This window comes from Oryctolagus cuniculus, chromosome 6, assembly GCF_051225735.1.
Source record: "Oryctolagus cuniculus isolate XC-2025 breed Fujian yellow rabbit chromosome 6, ASM5122573v1, whole genome shotgun sequence".
In the NCBI taxonomy this organism is placed as follows: domain Eukaryota; kingdom Metazoa; phylum Chordata; class Mammalia; order Lagomorpha; family Leporidae; genus Oryctolagus; species Oryctolagus cuniculus.
Window position 1 is genome coordinate 40,151,903 of NC_142872.1, and position 20,615 is coordinate 40,172,517.

At 45.7% G+C, this 20,615-nt stretch overlaps 1 protein-coding gene and 1 long non-coding RNA gene across 4 annotated transcripts in view; one reads left to right on the forward strand and one right to left on the reverse strand.

Moving 5' to 3' along the window:
• GLRA1 (glycine receptor alpha 1) overlaps positions 1 to 20,615 on the reverse strand; it is a 99,433-nt gene that overhangs the window by 37,226 nt on the left and 41,592 nt on the right. Inside the window, exon 3 of the mRNA XM_008255290.5 lies at positions 18,967 to 19,034. Within this exon, the coding sequence (XP_008253512.1) occupies positions 18,967 to 19,034 (68 nt within the window). The remainder of the gene's footprint in view (positions 1 to 18,966; positions 19,035 to 20,615) is intronic.
• Positions 1 to 20,615, forward strand: part of LOC138850198 (uncharacterized) — a 359,276-nt gene that overhangs the window by 9,631 nt on the left and 329,030 nt on the right. The window lies entirely within an intron of this gene.

The window sequence follows — 20,615 nt, forward strand, 5'->3', positions numbered from 1 at the left end:
TAAACTTCATGACAGAGCTGAGACTCAGCCCCGGGACTATTCGATTCCAAAGTCCTACACTCTTAAGAAGTCTACTGTATTAGCTCCTTTTATTAATAATGTTTTCTACTTTGCTGCTTTTTGCTTTCTGGAGGACTCTTTTTTAAATGATCTATTTATTTATTTGAAAGAGCTACAGAGAGGCAGAGGCAGAGAGAGTGAGAGAGGTTCTTCATCTGCTGGTTCACTCCCCAAATGGCCCAACAACCATTTGCTGGGCCAATCAGAAGCCAGAAGCTAGGAGATTCTTTTTGGTATCCCATGTGAGCACAGGTGCCCAAGGACTTGGGCCATCTTCTGCTTTTCCAGGCCATAGCAGAGAGTTGGATCGGAAGGGGAGCAGCTGGGACCTGAACCAGTGCCCACATGGGATGCTGGCACCAGCAGCAGTGGGTTTACCCGGTATGCCACAGTGCTGGCCCCTGGAGTACTTTCACATTAGATTCTGTTTTATGAGGTTTGGGTTGGAAAATATGGTTCCTATTCCCATTGGACGTATTTGAAAATTAAAGCCCTTTGGCCTAGAAGTTCAAGTTCCCAGCACTAGTTACTGGGAGATCCAGAACTGATAATAACCATGCAAATAATACTAATACCTTGAGACTTTACAATTCGTATCACGTAAGATGCTGTGCTAAGAGCTTTATGTGTATTGTTTTATCTTCACAGTAACCCTGTGATGTAGGTTCTGCATTTCCAATTTTATAGTTGGGGAATTCAGGGCATACAAAGGACACAGTCAGTGGCAAGGTCGGGATTTGAACCCAGATGGTAATGCCAGAACCCACGCATTTAACCAGGATGTTTCAGAACTGCATTGACTGACAGTTTTGTGATACCTCAAGGCTAACAGACACTGCCTCTGGGTGCTGTAACATACCTGTCATTTGTAGGTGTTCATAGCTAACAGGAAGTATTAAAGCAAAGAACAGACAGCTTCTGACCCAGGTCTAACATCCCACTGTGCCTCGTATCTGATTTTACTTGTGGATTTCAGCTGTGGTCTGCCTACAACTCCTGTGCTGGTAGGCCCCTCACATGCCTACCTATCACCTCTTTAGGCTCCAGGCACTTGCTTTGTGCCTTTCTTTTTTTTTTTTAAGAAAAAATATTTATTTAGTCAATTATTCATAAGACAGAATGACTCATACACACACAGATATCTTCCATCTGCTGGTTCACTGGATTGGAAGCAGAGCAGCTGGGACTTGGACCAGAACTCCAACATGGGATACTGGTTTTGCAAGCAGTGAGTTAACCCACTGAACCCCAATGCCAGCCCCTGCTTTGTCTCTTGACCCTTTTCTAAGTCACCATGCTACTTGTGCAGTCTTATTTGGATATCACCAGACCTGCACTTACTGCAGAGAACCATAGAGTGTTTCGCCAATGGAGCTGAGCATCTTTGTCTGTCTTCAGGGGATTGCTAAAGACTAACATGAATTTAATAATTCGATAAAAGTGTTAATAACAGCTACTTTTATAGGGTGTCTGACATTTGTTAGAACTTTATATGTATAGTATCTCTAAACCTTTCATTAAATTAGCATATTGGGTATTTTTTTTTTAAAGATTGATTTATTTATTTGAAAGGCAGAGTTACAGAGAGGCAGAGAGGTCTTTGATCCTCTGGTTCACTCCCCCAGTTTGCTACAACAGCCGGAGCCATCCTGATCTGAAGCCAGGAGCTTCCTCCAGGCCTTCCACATGGGTGCAGGGACCCAAGGACTTGGGCCATCTTCTACTGCTTTCCCAGGCCATAGCTGAGAGCTGGATCGGAAGTGGAGTGGTTGGGACTTGAACTGGTGCCCTTATGGGATGCTGGCACTGCAGCCCCCCGCCCCCCCCTCCCCGGCCGAGTCCGTGTGATGGGCCGACTGGTAAATAGCCTAACAGTCAGTATTGTGTATAGGACTTCGGATTGAACATTGAACAGTGATGTACATTCATAACTGGTTACCAAAGGATGCAGATTGAGGGGTGGGTGTTCATCTGGGAAGAGGTCAGGGTTGGCAGCAAGGAGTACAATAGCGAGAAAAGCTACTAATAAACTTGAAAATAGGAAAAATTAGGTCACCCTCTGAAACTAGCAACAGAGATGAACATGGCAATGCAGGAATTTGGCAAGGCCCAGATATTTCGGTGAGGTACACGTCTGTAATCTAATAAGCGGAGTGCTAGTCTATTGAATTTTACCTTGTTGGAGAACTGTTTTATAAACATACATGGACATCATTCTGTAGTACAAGAAAGAGCAGTTAGGGAAGCGGGAATTTGACAGTTGGTGATGGTGTCTCTGTTTTGGGAGAAATGACTTCCTTATCGCTGGGGAGTTTCCTTGTGATGAGACAGGCATGGTTTCTTAGACATCTCCAAGGCCTGCATGCAAGTCCCTCGAGGCCGTCCACTCCCTTTCCTCCGACTCCAGGGCGGCCAAAAGCAGCTTTCACTCGGTTTCCCTCTACCTGGATGGTGGCAAGGAAGCACACTCACAGAGCATGTGAGCATTCCTGCTATGAGAAGGCGAAGGCCACTGCAGACTGAGGCAGCTTGGCAGCCTGCCTTCTGCACCTCCATCTTTTGTGGGTTTGTGTGGCCTGAGTCAACCTTACTGAGTTTGAGCTGTTGGAGGACCATACTCGGGCTGTCATAAATTCACAACCAGGATGGCTTCCTTCAGATGTACTAGGAGAGAATCATCCAGCGGATGATGCCAACGCTGCTTAGTTTCCGCCTGCAACAGACTCTGGTTGCGTTTCTGAAAGCTTGCTCTGGCCCTCTTAGTTTTCAGTTTGGCAAGGTTTTTATGGAATGTTGAGCCCTATAATGCTATGACGTTTTATAGACTTTCCTCTGTACCCCGAAGCATACTACATGTAGAAAGATAGACAGTGAAATGGAAAAAACAGCAACATCAAAAGATCTCATCTGTGGTGACAACTCCACAAAGTATCAAGGAAAAAAAAATCTAATAAAAAATAATTAAAAGGAAACCTGTTGAAGTGAAATGGACATTATGAGAAACAGTGACTTGATCAGCCCTTGTCCTGACTATAGATGAACAACTTAATACTTTATCCCTTTTAGTAATTTTTTATCTACTTAATACTATTGGTTGAACTCTGTAATTAACACACAATTATTCTTAGGTGTTTAAATTTAACTGAAAAGTGATCCATGTTAAATATAAGAGTGAGAATAAGAGAGGGAGGAGATGCACAATTTGGGACATGCTCAATCGGACTTGCCCCAAATGGTAAGAGTTAGAAACGTGCCAGGGGATTCCAATTCAATCCCACCAAGGTGGCATGTTCCAATGCCATTTCACTAGTCCAAGTGATCAGTTGCAGTTCACAATTGATCATAATGATAGGTTTAAGAGTCAAAGGGATCACATAAACAAGACTAGTGTCTGCTAATGCTAACTGATAGAATTAAAAAGGGACAGAACGATCCATCATGGGAAGCAGGATACACAGCAGACTCATATAATGGCAGATGACCTAAACAGCATTCTGGCCTCAGAGTCAGCCCTTAAAGCATTCGAATCTGGCTGAAGAGCCCATGAGGGTATTTTAGGCATGGAAAGCCAAGACACTCTGGCAAAAAAAAAAAAAAAAAAAAAAACAAAACAAATGAACAACAAAACAAAACAAAACAAAAACAAAACCTAAATGAAAGATCTCTGTGAGTGAGATCCCAGTGGAAAGAATGGGCCATCAAAGAAGGATGTACCTTTCTCTGAAGGGAGGAGAGAACTTCCACTTTGACTATGACCTTGTCTAAATAAGATTGGAGTTGGTGAACTCAAGAGGCTTCCATAGCCTTGGCAGCTCATGACAAGAGCCTCAGGTGATTACTGATGCCATAAACAAGAGTGTCAATTGTTACATCAACAACAGGAGTCACTGTGCACTTACTCCTCATGTAGGATCTCTGTCCTTAGTGTGTTGTTCAATGTGAATTAATGGTATAACTAGTACTCAAACAGTACTTTACACTTTGTGTTTCTGTGTGGGTGCAAACTGTTGAAATCTTTATTTAGTATACACTAAGTTGATCTTCTGTATATAAAGATAATTGAAAATGAATCTTGATGCAAATGTAATGGGAGAGGGAGAAGGGAGGGTTTTGGGTGGGTGGGAAGTTATGCCAGGGGGAAGCCACTGTAATCCAAAAGCTGTACTTCGGAAATTTATATTTATTAAATAAAAGTTGAAAAAAAAATTGAGTTGTATGAATAAAAAAAGAAACTAAATAAAACAACTCAAACTTCCTGAAATTTATAAAGGAATTACCTATATAAATGGCAAAACATACTTTATTTCTAAAATATTATAAGAATGTCATTTCTTCCCAGGTTAATTATAGAACCAGTGCAACCTCATCAAAATCTGAGGGTGTGAGGAACAGTGTGGTGCAGTGGGTTAATTTTACTGGTTGGGATACTGGTATCCTTTTTTTTTGGAGGGCCTGGGTTTGAGCTCTGCCTTGAGTTCTGATCCAGCTTCTTGCAAATGCCTCTGGGAGGTGGTGTGTGATAATCCGAGTACATGAGCTCCTACCACCCAATGGGAGCCAAGATGACTCCTGTCTTCAGCCTGGCCTGATCCTGGCTATTGCAGCCAAATAGGGTGGTGAATCAGCAGATGGAAGAGCCCTCTTGTTTATCTATCTCTCTGCCTTTCAAATTAATCAATCAATAAACAAACATCTATTAAAACACATCACTTAAAAAATCAGGATTTTTGTAGATCTCAACAAGCTGATTCCAAAGTTCTTATGGAAGTAAGAATGGGCTGGAAAGATCAAGAAAACCTTGAAAAATAAGAACAGCAGAGAGTTTTCTCAACTGGCGGTGGAATACAATGTGAGATTATTGTAATTAAAGCAGTGTAGTGTTCATGCAGAAACAGCAGTTCAACGGAGCTGTAACTAGGAAGGTACGTATGGGAAGTAAGTCTGAGAAAAGGGCATTTCACATCAGTGGAGAAATAGGGCCTGGTTAAAAAAAAATCGTGTTGGAATAATTGCTATGTAATCAGAAAAACAGTTAAACCAGCACCAAATAGTTCACAGAAAATTAGACTCCAGGGGCCAGCGTTGTGGAGTAGTGGGTTAAGCCACTGCCTGCACCACCAGCACCTCTTTATGGGCAATGATTGGTGTCCTTGCTGCTCCATTTCTAGTACAGGTCCCTGCTAATGCACCTGGGGAGGCAGTGTAGGATACCACAAGTACCTGTGCCCCTGCCACTCACATGGGAGACCCAGGTGAGGCTTCTGGCTTTGACGCAGCCCTGGCTGTAGTTGCCATCTAGGGAGTGAACCAGTGATGGAAGATTCATTCATTCATTCATCCTCTCTTTCTCTCTTTGCTTACCTTCCTATCTTCCTGTCCCCCCATCTCCCTGTAGCTCTGACTTTCAAATAAATAAATCAATCTTTATAAAAGAAAAAAAGACTCCACACGGATTAAGGAAGTATGTATGAAAACCTATGATATTATTCAAAATGCCCAATTAACATGTGTGAAGATGCTCAAATTCACTAAGAATCTGGGATGCAAACTGAAAGTGACAATGAGGTACAATATTGAAAATTCTATATAGTAAAAAAAAATGGATAATATCTTGGGTTGGCAGGATGAAGAGAAAACTTGGAGGGAATGTAAATTATTGAAGCTTCTTTACAAGGGAATTGGACAAAAATATCTATTTTAAAAGTTCATGTTCTTCTCCCATGATTTGCATCCTGTTAAAGGTTTCCTCTGGTCTGCTTTAACAAAAACCAGGAAGAACAGGAAGCTAGGCAGCAGAAGAAATGTAAAGATGAGGTGGCAGACCAATTAATGGGTTGCTTTACACAGTGATCTGCTGTCAAGGAGACCCAACAAGCCATTCCACTGCAACGGTTTTTCATATGGACAGCCAGGGCTTCAGCAGAAGTCAGCTTATGAAGAACTCTGGCAGCTCTGCCAGCCAAGAATTCTGCAAGTGGAAACAGAACCACCCTGGAGTCGAAGGACTCCAGGTCAGAGCCACAGCTCTAGTTGGCGCTAAGCTAAAAAGCCTTCGCTAGCCCCAGCTTCCAAAGTAACTACTGCTGTCAAGGGAGGCCAAGTAGGGACAGCAACACTGCAGGCAGAAACTGTGAGTTTCCTATTAGAGATGCCACCTGCCTTCTCTTCAAGCCAGCTCTCCTCCCAGCTCAGCTAGGTAATGGAAGTCAACAAGGTGGCTTCCCTAACAAGACTCACTCCTCCCTTATGATGTACCCCATGTAAAGACATAGATAGGGTTGCACCTCCTGAGAAAGCCTTAAAGCCCACCTGATTATTATCAAGCCCCTTCTGTTAGTTTCTATCTGCCTCTCAATGAGATAACTTGCTTGTGATTTAGACGGCATCTTTCTTTTGTTTAAAAAACGTTTATTAAATATAAATTTCAAAAGTTAAAAAAAAGTTCATGTTCTTTGGCATAGCATTTCTACTTCTAGAATAGATCCTAAGAAAATGCACCAAGCGTTAAGCACAGGAAAGTTCATTGTGGTGTTTGTAGTAGTGAAAAAGCTAAATAAACTGAAGGTGCACCAGGAGAAGAGGATTCAACACCAGGAAGTAACAATGTATTTACACCTGAGATTTTATAGGGAAGCTATGAAGTCTAGAGACAGTATCATTTTGCCATCTATTTAATGTATTAATAAACCTCTTATTATTTTCCTATGTTTCCAAATTTGGGGATATGTAGTAAGTTAAAAAAAATGGTAGACTTATGTGTAGCTATATGGAGGTTGTTTTTGTCAAGCAGGAAAAAGATGATCCTAATTTCAGCTAGGATTGACAGCAGTCAGGTTGGAAAAAAGCTAGATAGATTTAAGTTTTATTTCTATAATTTAAAATACTTAAATCAATCAGTCGATTTAAAATGGCATTAAAATGGAGTAAAATGGCATTGCAAAGTGACTCCTTCCTAGCCAACATTTAATATATTTATGATTGGGGCTGGCACTATGGAGTAGAAGGTGAAGCCATTGCCTGCAGTGCTGGCATCCCATATGGGTGCGAGTTGGAGACCTGGCTGCTCCATTTCCCATCCAGCTCCCTGCTAATGCTCCTGAGAAAGCAGCAGAAGGTGGCCCAAATCCTTGGGCCCCTACACTCACCTGGGAGACTTGAAAGAAGCTCCTGGCTCCAGGCTTTAGCCTGGCCCTGCCCCAGCCATTGAGGTCATTGGGGGAGTGAACTACTAGACAGACTCTCTCTCTGCCTTTGAAATAAATAATTAAAATTTTAAAAATATATTGATGGTTGGAAATAAGGTGATTTTAATCTCCTTGTACAGGAGCTGTTTTCTTATATCTTGAAGTCTTGTTTGCAATACCCAAAGGAACGGATGGCCCAGGTGTTCTTGTGATACAAGATGTGATAGAATTGCACAAATCCGACAGAGCCTCTTGTTACAGGCTGGTGCAGAAGGCCAGGAAGAGGTCATGTCCTCGCCTGGTCCATGATCCCTGTGGCTATGCCGTCTTTCCTCTTGCCTCCTGCTTAACAGAGAGACCAGAAATAGGGCTCCAGGAGTCGAGCAGCCAGGGGATACTAACTTGCTATGCCATTGATTGCCTGGAAAAGCTCGCGTGAATCACATCTCTCAGAGCCTCAGTTTCTTCATGTTGCATCACATGAGATAATTCTCATAACTCACCACAATTACTTGACTGTCAGAAAAGAGTCCAATTAATGACAGAAACCAATAGCAGCAGCTCGCATTCTCTCTGGAGCAAAGCTTTATGAAGCTTTACCTTCACGTTGTATTAATTTTGGTCTGTCCTCTGCTTTCTTCATGAGCCTCTAATTGCATTCACTGATTCCAAACATATTTTCTTTTCCACGTCCCCTGTTGTCAAACCTGCTAGATACCATTCTCCTGTTTTACTGACAATTTCTCCACCTTTGGCACTACCTGTTCTTTGAAAGTCCTTTGTCCTTTGGGTCACCCTGTTCTCTCTTGGAGGGTACCATGATCAGATTTCTACTTTAGAGAGAAATTACTTGAAATTTCCCAATATCCCTTTCACAGTACCTGGCACACAGTACTTATCTAGTAGGCATTAGCCAACATTACTATTAATCATTGTTTTTCTCGTTGCATAGCAGTCTATACATGCCTCTGTAATCTCACTCGTTCTACTGTTGCTTTATCTTTGGTTTTCCTTGCCTAGTAGGCTCTTTGAAAATAGAGTCTTATTATTCCCTGATGTCTGGTTCCTATTTACTTCTGAAAACATGGGAGGATTATGCTTTTCTTTGGGTAGGGCCATATACCTTACGACTTCCTGTGGCCGATGCATTGTCATTGGAAGTGGTTTGTCATTTCTGGGTGGAATGCATTTACTTGCCAGATGTTGTGGACTGAATGTGTCCCCCCAAAAATTCCGACAGTGAAGCCTTCACTGCTGGTGTGACTGTATTTGGAGGTAGTCTTTGAGGCAGTGATGAAGGTTAAGTGAGGACATACGGGCAAGGCCCTAATCCAACAGGACTGCTGTCCTTAAGAAGGAGAGGAAGAGGTATCAGAGACCTCTCGCTCTCTTCCTGTCTGGGTGCATATTGAGAAGAAATCCTGCAAAGACATAGTGAGAGAGCAGCTGTCTGCAAGCCAGGAACAGGACTCACCAGAAACCAACCTTGATTGCTCCTTGTTCTTGGACTTGGAGCATCTAGAAAAGGGAGACAACGAATTTCTGCTGTTGCAGCCACGCAGTCTGTGGCGTTTAGCTATGGCAGTCTGAACTGACTGCTCAGCCAGTGTTCAACCCTTCTGCACAGTCTCCTCAAGCGTGGCAAATGTGAAATCAGTGTGGATATGGACATGCAGTTCTGAGCTATCCCTGGGGGACAGGCGCCCTGGAGAGTCTACCAGATCTGCAGCAGACCTTGGGTGAGAGACACGTGCACTTTTGTTGTTTTAAGACTGATTTTTGGGGTGGTTTGTTACTGTGAGAAAGTCTTGTCTAGAATGACTAAAACACTACTCTGCCTTTAGAGCCTAATACCATATCCAGCACAGTTAGGACTGTAAGAAATGGGTGAAAGGAATAAATGAATGGAGAGAGAACAGCAAAAGCAAACAAAACCAGAAAGGCATTTTGTTGAGTTTGTGTTAAAGTCTTTGATTTGTTGAGTAGTTAATATTCTTTTATGTCTGTAGCATACACAAAAGGCTTGCACACCATGGTTCTGTGTGATCTCATGCAATTAGGGGGAACTGAGTCTGAGATGGTACATGTTGGCAGAGCTGGGACTCAGGCCCTGGTCTCTTGACTCCTGCTCAAGGGCTCTGCCCATTGCTTCTTACTGTCTGTGAGTAAGATCAGGCTTGTGGACAGCAGTTGCCTGGGTTGTCATCAGTCACTAGGGGTCCTGTGTTTGCCTTTGTGCCTGGGCAAGAGGGGTTTGGAACATGTGTCTTAATAATGGAAATATCTGGGTTCATGCTCAAAGGATGTAAATACGCTCCCCACCTTTCTCTCACTTCCCCTTTCTGTATATAGATTCTCAAGCTTGTATACTAATACACACATCTCACTTATTCATGTGTATCACATGTACTCCTATTCGTATGCACTTGTTTCTACTCTCATGCCCATACACTGATTCAGTCTGACACTCATACTTAAAAATATCCTTGAATATTCACAAATATACACGTATAACACAGAAATGAAACAATATATATCATATACATGCCTTCTTAAATGCTTTTCCATATTCCACAACTCTACATACCCACTGAAACATGCACATTGACACATGCATCTACATAAGCACACACATGCTTGCATCTGTATCTGCCCACGGTCACACACATTTCTCTGTGAGACTGCATGTCTGCATACATTCAAACCAGCCCAGTCACACCTACGTGTGCACCTGCACAGCCCCACGACCTGCGCGTGCACATACACACCCTGCAGACACGGGATGCCGCGTGCTCACGCCTGTGCACCCTGTAAGCATGCTTGTCCAGAAAAGCTGGTCCAGTTCCAGCTCTTCCCCGGGTGGTCCGCCAGAGCAGCTGCTCTAGGTCAGGACCCTTTCCTGCTCTCCCTTGCGCATTCCTCTCCTCACTTCTACTTTTTTCTTCCGCCTAGGCTCAGGGAGAGTCCCTGGAAAGGTCAGGGGAAGGCCTGGCCGTCTGAGCTCTCCCCTGTTGCTTCCCTGGCTGCCTCTCTCTGTTCTGAGATCTGTTAGCTTTGGTGAATGAAGCCAGGCCCCGGGAGGCAGACAGGCAGGCCCGGGGACTCCCGCTGCTGATGGAGCTGCTATGCTCTCCTGCTGTTCCTGGAGAACAAACACAGCCTGGAAGGTTCTGACAGTGGGACTGTGTCTGCTTTGCCCTGGGCCCACAGGGTACAACCAGCTCTGTGTGTGACTGAAGAGGCAGAACCCTGGGCTGGAAGTCAGGGACCCTGCGCTGACTGTGCCACTAATTAACTGTGCAAAGATGGACAAATGCAGTCCCCTCCCTGGCCTCTGGTTTCCGGCTCTGCTCAGTGAAGTTCCCTTTTAGCTCTAATTCCCTGTGATGAAAAGAATCAGACAAGGGCTGGGAAAGCCCAAACATCTAGTAATTAAACATTTTTATTTGGCTCAAGAGAACATGCACTTTGGGCTGAGATAAATCTGAGGTCAGAGTCTACCTCTGCCATTTATTAGTTGTGTGTCCTTAGGTAGACAACATAACTTTTTTTTAAAAATAGGATTTATTTATTTGAAAGAGTCATGGAGAGAGAGAAGAGAGAGAGATCTTTGATCTGCTGGTTCACTGCCCAAATGACTGCAATGGCTGGGGTTGGGTCAGGTGGAAGCCCATGGCCAGGAGCTTCCTCCAGGTCTCCCACATGGATACAGGGCCCCAAGGACCTGAGCCATCCTCTGTTGCTTTCCCAGGCACATTAGCAGGGAGCTGGATTGGAAGTGGAGCAGCTGCGACTCAAATTTGCATCCTTATGGGATGCTGGCACCACAGATGCCAGCTTAACACCCCCACCCCCCCACCCCTCCATGCCATAACACCAGCCCCAACGACATAACTTTCTCACCCTAAGTTTCTTTTTTTTTTTTTTTTAAATTTTTTTATTTTTGACAGGCAGAGAGAAAGGTCTTCCTTTGCCATTGGTTCACCCTCCAATGGCTGCCGTGGCCGGCGCGATGTGACCAGCACACCGCGCTGATCCGAAGGCAGGAGCCAGGTGCTTCTCCTGGTCTCCCATGGGGTGCAGGGCCCAAGCACTTGGGCCATCCTCCACTGCACTCCCGGGCCATAGCAGAGAGCTGGCCTGGAAGAGGGGCAACCGGGACAGAATCTGGCACCCCGACCGGGACTAGAACCTGGTGTGCCGGCGCCGCAAGGTGGAGGATTAGTCTAGTGAGCCACAGTGCCGGCCTGACCCTTAGTTTCTAATCCATAAACTAGAGATAGCCTTTTCTACCTGACAGGTGGTGTTATGAGGCCTCAGTGAGCTGACACACAAGCAGTGCTCTGTGCATTGCCTGGCAAATGGTAGCATCTAACCTGTCCCACAAGGGCAAGCTGCTCTTGTTAGTATGTGTGTGTATGTATGTGTGTGTGTGTGTGTGTGTATCTATCTATCTATCTATATAAGTCTATATTTTAACTCTTTACATTTTTTTAAATTAAAAAAATTTTTTTTTATTTGACAGAGTTAGATAGTGAGAGAGAGACAAAGAAAAAGTCTTCCTTCCAATGGTTCACTCCCCAAATGGCTGCTATGGCCGGAGCTACACCGATCTGAAACCAGGAGCCAGGTGGTTCTTACTGGTCTCCCATGTGGTGCAAGCAGTTGGGCCTTCCTCCACTGCCCTTCCGGGCCACAGCAGAGAGCTGAACTGGAAGAGGAGCAATCGGGACTAGAACCCAGCGCCCATATGGGATGCCAGCGCCGCAGGCGGAGGATTAACCAAGTGAGCCATGGTGCCAGACCCACTCTTGTTAGTATATTGACAAGAGTGTGCTGTGCTACCAAAGCACATGCTGTGTGACGGGGAAGGAGGCTTGGATGGGAAAGTGGTCCAGAAGTTGGGTGCATGGGCTCCAGGAGAGGAAAGCAGTGGGAGGGAGGGGAACACTTGTCCCCTGCAGAAAGAACTGTACCTGGGTTGATGTCCCACCCACTTCATACCATATGACTTTAAATCATCAGGTTCCCTCTCTGTGAAATAAAGGCCTCTATTAGGCAATTTCTTCAGGTTTCTTTTACCTATGGGATTTTAGTTTTTCCCCCCTTCTAAATAATCTGCAAAATAAATCAAATGCGTGTAGATAATTAAGAAGCCAGTGGCAAAAAAAAAATCACAGTTCTGTAGAATGTGTAGGCAGAAAAATAGCAACCCCTGGCCTAGTTTGGATTAATTTTAATAAATAGAGGAAAACTGTGTCACCTGTGGACCACCCCTGGGGAGAGGCATTGCTGCTGAGCCTTCATTTCCTGTCCGAAGATTGTTTATCTCCACCCCAGCGGCCAGCTCCTCTGGGCTCCTTTTTTTTTTTTTTTGGCAGTCTCCATTATCATTATTTGCTGTTTTCCTCAGAGGTGTGCTGATCCTGGCACGATATGGGTTGTGCTTCCACTTTTGATAGTGCTTAGGTGGTTGTTTAATGTGCTTTGTAAGTCTGTGTTCTTCAATGTTATGGCAGTGAGGTTTAGAACAAAAGCTTATCTATGGGTTAGGAAGATTGGATGTTTGTTCCTGCTTCGTTGCTAGGTAACTGTGACCTCTCCAAATCTCGGTTTCTCTCAGCTGTGAAATGGGAGCGTGGTGTGACCCAAGCCTACTCTATAGAGTGATTACCAGGTTCCTGTTTGATTGTGATCCTGTGCTGAGAATCTTAAGTGTTGGGCTGGTGGTGTGGTGCAGCAGATTAAGTCACTGTCTGCATTGCTGGCATCCCACTTAGGTGTTAGTTTGAGTCCCAGCTGCACTACTTTCTTTCTTTTTTTTTTTTTTAAGATTTTATTATTTATTTATTTGAGAGGTAGAGTTACAGAGAGACAGGTCTTCCTTCCATTGGTTCACTCCCCAAATGGCCGCAATGGCTGGAGCCAGGATCCATGTACTTCTTCCTGGTCTCCCACGCTGTGCAGGGGCCCAGGCACCTGGGCCATCTTCTACTGCTTTCTCAGGCCACAACAGAGAGCTGGATTGGAAGAGGAGTAACCGGGAATAGAACCGGCACCCATATGGGATGCTGGTGCCGCAGGCGGAGGATTAACCTACTGCGCCATGGTGCTGGCCCCCTGCACTACTTTCAGTCCAGCTCCCTGCTGATATGTATGAGAAAGCATCAGAATGTGGCCCAAGTTTTGGGGCCACTCATGTGGGAGAGCCAGACGGAATTCCTGGCCCCTGAGTTTGGCCTGGCCCAGCCCTGGCTGTGGTGGCCATTTGGGAAGTGAACCAGTGAATGGAAGATCTCTCTCTCTCTCTCTCTCCCTCCCTCCATGTCTTTCCTTCTCTGACTCTGACTTTCACATAAATAAATCTTGAAAAGAGAAGAAAAATGTAAGTGAAAGCTCCTAGTGAGAGCCAGTGTTCACTGCCTGTGTCCCTTTGTGTCAGGCACTGGGCCTAGCACTTCCCAGGCTTGTTCTTAGTCCTCACAGCAAGGGGACGCTCTTGGTGTCCCATGTTACAGATGAGGAAACATATGCATGTTACCTGGGCCAAGGTCACAGAGTTGAGCCTCAGATTTTGTCTGGGCATTGAAGCCTGGATCCTGATTACCTGGCTACACTGTCTCCATAAAAAGCAACATGCAGCAGCAATATGGGAAGGTAGAAGATCTGGGCGGAGGAAGGAGAAAACATGGCTCAGAGAAGCCTCCGGATTGGTCAAGATCACACAGCTAATCAATCAGTGATTGATAGTGCTGGGAATCTCCGCCTCCTCCTTCATCACCACTGCCATCACCATCACCAAGAACAGTGAACCCATACAAAGCCTTGACCGTGGTAAGCACTCTTCTGCACGCACCACGCACAGTAACCTGAGGAGTTCATCACCACTGGAATTTTGCAGATGAGGAAAACTGAGGCCTGAGGAGGTGAAGCCAGGCAGCTCCTCACAGACAGGGAGAGAACTCGGGCTGTGTGACTCCAAAGCGGGGCTTTTGGCCACCAGTCAGAATTAAGGGTCTGCTGTTCTTGGACAAATGTGTATCAAGGAAATAGATCTTTGGCCGTAACAGGGAAACAAGTTTGTGTGTGTAGGGGGAGGGGCCTGTGGAAGCGAAGAGATGTGCACCTGTCCCCAGGTAAGGTGGTCCAGTCTCTGGCTGTGTTTGATAACCACTTACCATGTGGGAAGAAGCGTGGAGTTTTCAACACTCCATGTATGGAAATTATGAATAATTCTGATTTGGGAGGAGGAGCAGTAACACAGAGGGGCTCATTAAGACATTGTGTAAGATTCTGGTTCTCAAAGTGTGAGAAGCTTGGCTTTTGACCTGCATGCCCACTGAAAAGCAGCCATATTTGTTCCTAGCCAACTGATGGGGTCGTCTCTGTTTGGAGATCAGAGACCTGTTAGCTTTAGGAAGTTTTGTCAGCTGTCTTGCGGTTATAGGCAAGGTCTTCCTAACCATTTCAAGACAGGCCTCTTTGCAAATGGACAGACTTTGAGCCATTTGCCTCCTGACCTACAGAGCTCAGCAGTATTTTCTGCTCTGAGACTGAACTGTCGGAAAGAACCTCCAATAAATTTGTAGAGCAAAATAATGGTTTGAACGGACAGGCTTTGTATCCTAATTGGCTTATTTATTTCAAAGAATTATTGAGTACCTGCTTTTGAAAAACTATGCTAGGGGCTGGTGCTGTGGTGCAGTAGGTTAATCCTCTGCCTGCCATGCCAGCATCCCATCTGGGCACCGGTTCAAGTCCTGGCTGCTCCTCTTCCAATCCAGCTCTCTGCTGTGGCCTGGGAAAGCATTAGAAGATGGCCCAAGTCCTTGGGCCCCTGCACTCACCTGGGAGACCCGGAAGAACTCCTGGCTATGGCTGTTGCAGCCATCTTGAGGAGTGAAGCAGTGGATGGAAGACCTCTCTCTTTGTCTCTCTTTTTCACTGTCTCTAACTCTACCTCTCAAGTAAATAAATAAAATCTTAAAAGAAAAGAAAAACTGAGCCAGATGCTGGGGTTACCATGGAGAAGAGACAAGATTATAGCCCCCAGAGAACTTAGATCCTCATCAGAAGCGGCTGGAGAAGTGGATTGCTACAATGGTAAGTGGCATTGTGGGGCTTGTAGACCTGTGTCATGAGAACACAGGGAAGGAGTTGTTCCAGTCTTGAGTTAAGCATACACATAGACTCAGACTTGTGTGATTTAGCCGGAAGGCTTCCTATGGAGGTAACTCTATGCAGAGCCTTAAAAGAGAGTAAGAGTAGGCGAGGGAAAAGGGGCTGGAGTTTGTGCATTAGACAAAGGCCCTGCAGGACCAACGGAAGTCCGTGAAAAAGAGGTATAGGGAGAACAGAGGGAGCACCTGTGTACAGAACTCTAAGCAGTTGTGTAACCAGAGTGTGTAGTGGGTAAGAGAGAAGATGGAACAGGGCAGAACTGCAAAGGACCTTCCAGGCTCTGCACAGGAATTTGAGTTTAGTGTTTAAAGTGACAGGGAGCCATGGAGAGAGTTTAAGCAGGAAAATGGTGTGATCAGATTTGTATTTTAGAAAGATATTGGCTGGCGTCGTGGCTCACTTGGCTAATCCTCCGCCTGCGGCACTGGCACCCCAGGGTTCTAGTCCTGGTTGGGGTGCCGGATTCTGTCCCGGTTGCTCCTCTTCCAGTCCAGCTCTCTGCTGTGGCCTGGGAGGGCAGTGGAGGATGGCCCAAGTGCTTGGGCTCTGCACCCTCATGGGAGACCAGGAGGAAGCTTCTGGCTCTTGGCCATAGTGACCATTTGGGGAAAGAAGACCTTTCTCTCTGTCTGTCTCTCTCTAACTCTGCCTGTCCAAAAAAAAAAAAAAAAATAAATAAATAAAAAGATATTGTGTGATGGGGCTAGCCTTGCAATACCTTGTGTTAACCTACCGCTTGAGATGCCAACATCCTATATCCTATATCTGGTTTGAGTCCCAACTAGTCTGATTCCAATCCAGCTCTTTGCTAATGTGCCTGAGAAAGCAGCAAAAAATAGCTCAAGTGTCGGGGCCCCTGCCACCCATGGGGGAGGCCTGAATGGAGTTCCTGGCACCTGACTTCCGTCTGACCCAGCTCTGGCTATTTCAGTTATTTGGGAAGTGAACCTGCGGATGGTAGATCTGTCTGTCACTCTGATCTGCCTTATAATCCTCTTTAAGGATTTATTTATTTATTTTCAAGGCAGAGTTACAGAGAGAGGGAAAGATAAACACAGAGATTTTCCACCCTCTGGTTCACTCCCCAAATGGCTGCAATGGCTGTGATGGTCAAGCTGAAGCCAGCAGCTTGGAACTCCATCCAGGTCTCTCACATGGGTGCAGGGACCCAAGGACTTGGGCCATCCTCCACTGCCTTCCCAGATGCATTAGTAGGGAGCTGGATCAGAAGTGTAGCAGCTGGGACTCAAGTTGGAGCTCATATGGTGTACTGGCATTAGAGGCAGCAGCTTAATCCAATGCACCCACAATGACAACCCCATCTCTCTCTCTCTCTCTATTTTTTTTTTTTTAAGGAAAGAGATTGTATGACAAAGAGTGAATTGAAGGAGACCAAGATAGAAATCACCAGGAACCTTTGTGGTAATGTAAGCAAGCCACAATAGAAGGTTGCACTGAGCTAGGAGGCAGTGTGTGTCCTGAAAAAATTGTTCAGAGGCCTTAGAGGAAGTAATGGATACAGAGCTGGTGATTAACTGGCTGCTTCTCACTGCTCATACAGGGTTGACTTGAGGCTGCCCTGGTTATTTTTTCATAAGCTAGATCCGTTCCTTTTGTTTAAATTTTTTTTTGACAGGTAGAGTTATAGACAGTGAGAGACAGAGAGAGAAGCCAGGTGCTTCTTCCTGGTCTCCCATGTGGGTGCAGGGCCCAAGCACTTGGGCTATCCTCCACTGCCTTTCAGGGCGACAGCGGAGAGCTGGCCTGGAAGAGGGGCAACTGGGAAAGAATCCGGCGCCCCGACTGGGACTAGAACCGGGGGTGCCGGTGCCGCAGGCGGAGGATTAACCAAGTGAGTCACGGCGCCAGCCCCTAGATCCCTCCCTTTACACAACTACAATTGATTCTTTGTCTTCAAGGGTTGGGAGAAAATGTTAAGTATCACTGTGTTTGTTTATAATTACTGATGTAATATTTACTTGTTGCAGACATCTGAAAATAAGAATTACTGAAAGAAAATAAAAATTATTCTATGGGCCCGCGCCGTGGCTCAATAGGCTAATCCTCTGCCTTGCGGTGCCGGCACACCGGGTTCTAGTCCCAGTCGGGGTGCCGGATTCTGTCCCGGTTGCCCCTCTTCCAGGCCAGCTCTCTACTGTGGCCAGGGAGTGCAGTGGAGGATGGCCCAAGTCCTTGGGCCCTGCACCCCATGGGAGACCAGGAGAAGCACCTGGCTCCTGCCATCGGATCAGTGCGGTGCGCTGGCCGCAGCGCGCTGGCCGCGGCGGCCATTGGAGGGTGAACCAACGGCAAACAGGAAGACCTTTCTCTCTGTCTCTCTCTCTCTCACTGTCCACTCTGCCTGTCAAAAAAAAAAAAAAATTATTCTATGATTCAGAGAAAATCTCTTAACAATTTGATATTTTTCCTTGTATTTTTTTCTAGTATAAATTATTTTAAACTCTTCACTATAAGAATTTTAAATATACTTAAATACTAAATAGAATAAATAGTACAATTATCTCTATATCCATTTCAGCTTTTATAACAGGTCTGCTCTTTCTTTCTTTTCTCCTTTCTTTCCTTCCTTCCTTTTTTTTTAAAGATTATTTGAAAGACAGAGTAACAGAGGAGAGGCAGAGAGACAAAGTTCTTTCGTCTGCTGGTCCACTTCATAATGGCAGCACTGGCTGGAGCCGGGCTGGTCTAAAACCAGGAGCCAGGAGCTACGAGCCAGAAACTTTCTCAGAGGCCTAAGGACTTGGACTGTTGTCCACTGCTTTCCCAGGCACATTAGCAGGTAGCGGGATCAAAAGTGGAGCAGCTGAGACTTGAACTGCTGCCCCTATGGGATGCCAGTGTTGCAGAAAGTGGCTTTACCTACTATGCCACAATGCCGGTCCTGTTTGTTCTTTTAAGATTTATTTATTTATTTATTCATTTATTTGAAAGGCAGAGTTAGAGAGAAGGAGAGAGGGATCTTCCATCCAAATGGCCACAATGGCCACGATTGGGCCAGGTTGAAACAAGGAGCTTCATCTGGGTCTCCACATAGTTTTCAGGGGCCCAATCACTTGGGCCATCTTTCACTGCACTTCCAGGTGCACTAGCAGGGAACTAATTTGAAAGAGTAGCAGCCAGGACTTAAAGCAATGCTGATATGGGATGCTGGGGTCATGGGTGGAGACTTAACCTGCTACACCACAATTCTGCCCTTTTTGTAGTTAAATTTTAGACTTACAAGCAGGTCTTTATATTTTTCTTTTAATATAAAACTTTAGCCTGTTACATTATTTTGTTTTGTAATCCTGGGCATTTGTCATGTGTCAGCGCTCTCATCTCTTTGACCATTTTCAGATGTTGCATCTTTACACAAAACATCAAATAGCACAGTACAAACGTCAGAGTCTCATGGGATATTACTGAGACCTGGTGACAATACTTGATGCCCCACCTCCCTGGGGAAGACCGAAGCAGAGGAGAAGTACTTGAGGGAGAGAGATGTCCCCAGCAGGAAGCAGTAGCTTGTGCTTTGACTCACCATGGTTGTCTCAGCAATGGAACCGAAGCTGTTGATGAAAATGTTGCAGCTCACGTTCACCGGGGGACCTGTCAATCAACAAAGATTCCTGCTTAGCCCCACGGCCGTGGAAGAACACACAGGAGGGGATCTATTCTTGGAATATTGACTAGGGATGGATCCCCCTTGGTGAAGGAACTCCTCACTTGTCTTGCACCCCAGCATTGAGCACTTGGGGTTCCCAGCCACCACTCAACATCTCTGTGCCAGACTCTCTGGTCCCCAAGTGAGCATCAGGTACAGAACACCAGAGGCTGAGTCGAGATGTTCTTTCATTAACACAGGGTGATTCATCATCCTGCCATATGGTTGAAATCCTTTCCCCAAGCCCCATCAGCTGCTGTCTGTGTTGCATCTGAAATGTATTTATGGCTGAAACATTTGGAGGACATCTTGGGATTCACCAGGAACAGCAAGTTCCTTGCCTTGAACTTATGAACCAAGAATGATTGCCTGACAGGGCATTGACGGGAATTCCCAGCAGAGGAATGCAGAGGGGACCTCAAGGGAAGTCCACCCGTCTTTGTTACAGCTGCTTCCCGGGCAGGTGTCTGAATCATATTGTGAAGGATAGGGAAGACACAGAGGAGTAGTCCCTGCTTTGGTATCTCAGTGGTGCAGGGAACTCTGTTGGCCTGCATCCCTCCCAGTCTCTTCATTTGATGCAGCAGCCACCACTCACTAAGCATTACGGGGTTTGCTGCTGGGCTCAGAGAACCACGACCATCACCTTATTCTCTCCTCTCAATAACTCCCTCAGAGAAATTATTCATCCATGGCCAGACAAATGGGAAGTGGTTGAACCAGAGTTCGGGTTCAGATTTGGCCATCTTCATGGCTAAGCTGCAGGAGAGATCCCAAGGCTGAGACGTACGCTCAAGCTCACGCAGGCGAGGCAGAACTTAGAATTTCTGGCACTGGGCTCTACATGAGCTGACGAGAGGACCAGCATCATACAGATAGAAAGGGATGTGAGAGCAAGAGAGTGATCAAAGCAGGAGGAGTTCAGGAGAGAAAGGTTCTGGGAGGAGACATCGAAGACCTCATAAAGGCGGTGACCTCAACATGACTTTGAAGGTGGGTAAGACAAGGATAATAGGTTGTAATCCATCACCTAAACATTGTGATTTGCAGAGTCTAACTTTTTTCAGGTTCTTGTTGATCCCCATGCGGTATGAAGTAGGTAGGGCAGAATCTCTGCTCTACTCCACAGAGGAGCGCAGAGGAATTCAATAACTCCCTTGGGACTCTTGAGCCAAGAAGCGAGGGGTGGGGAAGGACGGTGGGCCAGGGGTTGAGCTAATGTTCTCTGAGTTTGCAAAGAAGCAGGTGGGTATCTTTGTGTCCTCTGGGTTCTACTCCACTTTGTCCCTTTAAGAAAAGCACCCCAAGCATTTCACTCCAACTCAGCCAAGACTTCCTTCTTTACAGAAATCTTGGTGTATAGGGAGGGACTCAGTCTTGGGGTGGCCATCTAGATTTTTCTTCCAAGGAAGTGCCAGGGCCTTGGGTTTTAGAACTCCAGCGCTCGCTGGCTGTCTGGCCTCAGGCCAGGCCCTTCTCTTTTCTGGGTCTCCGTGTCCTCATCAGCCTGTGGGAGAGGAGCTCGT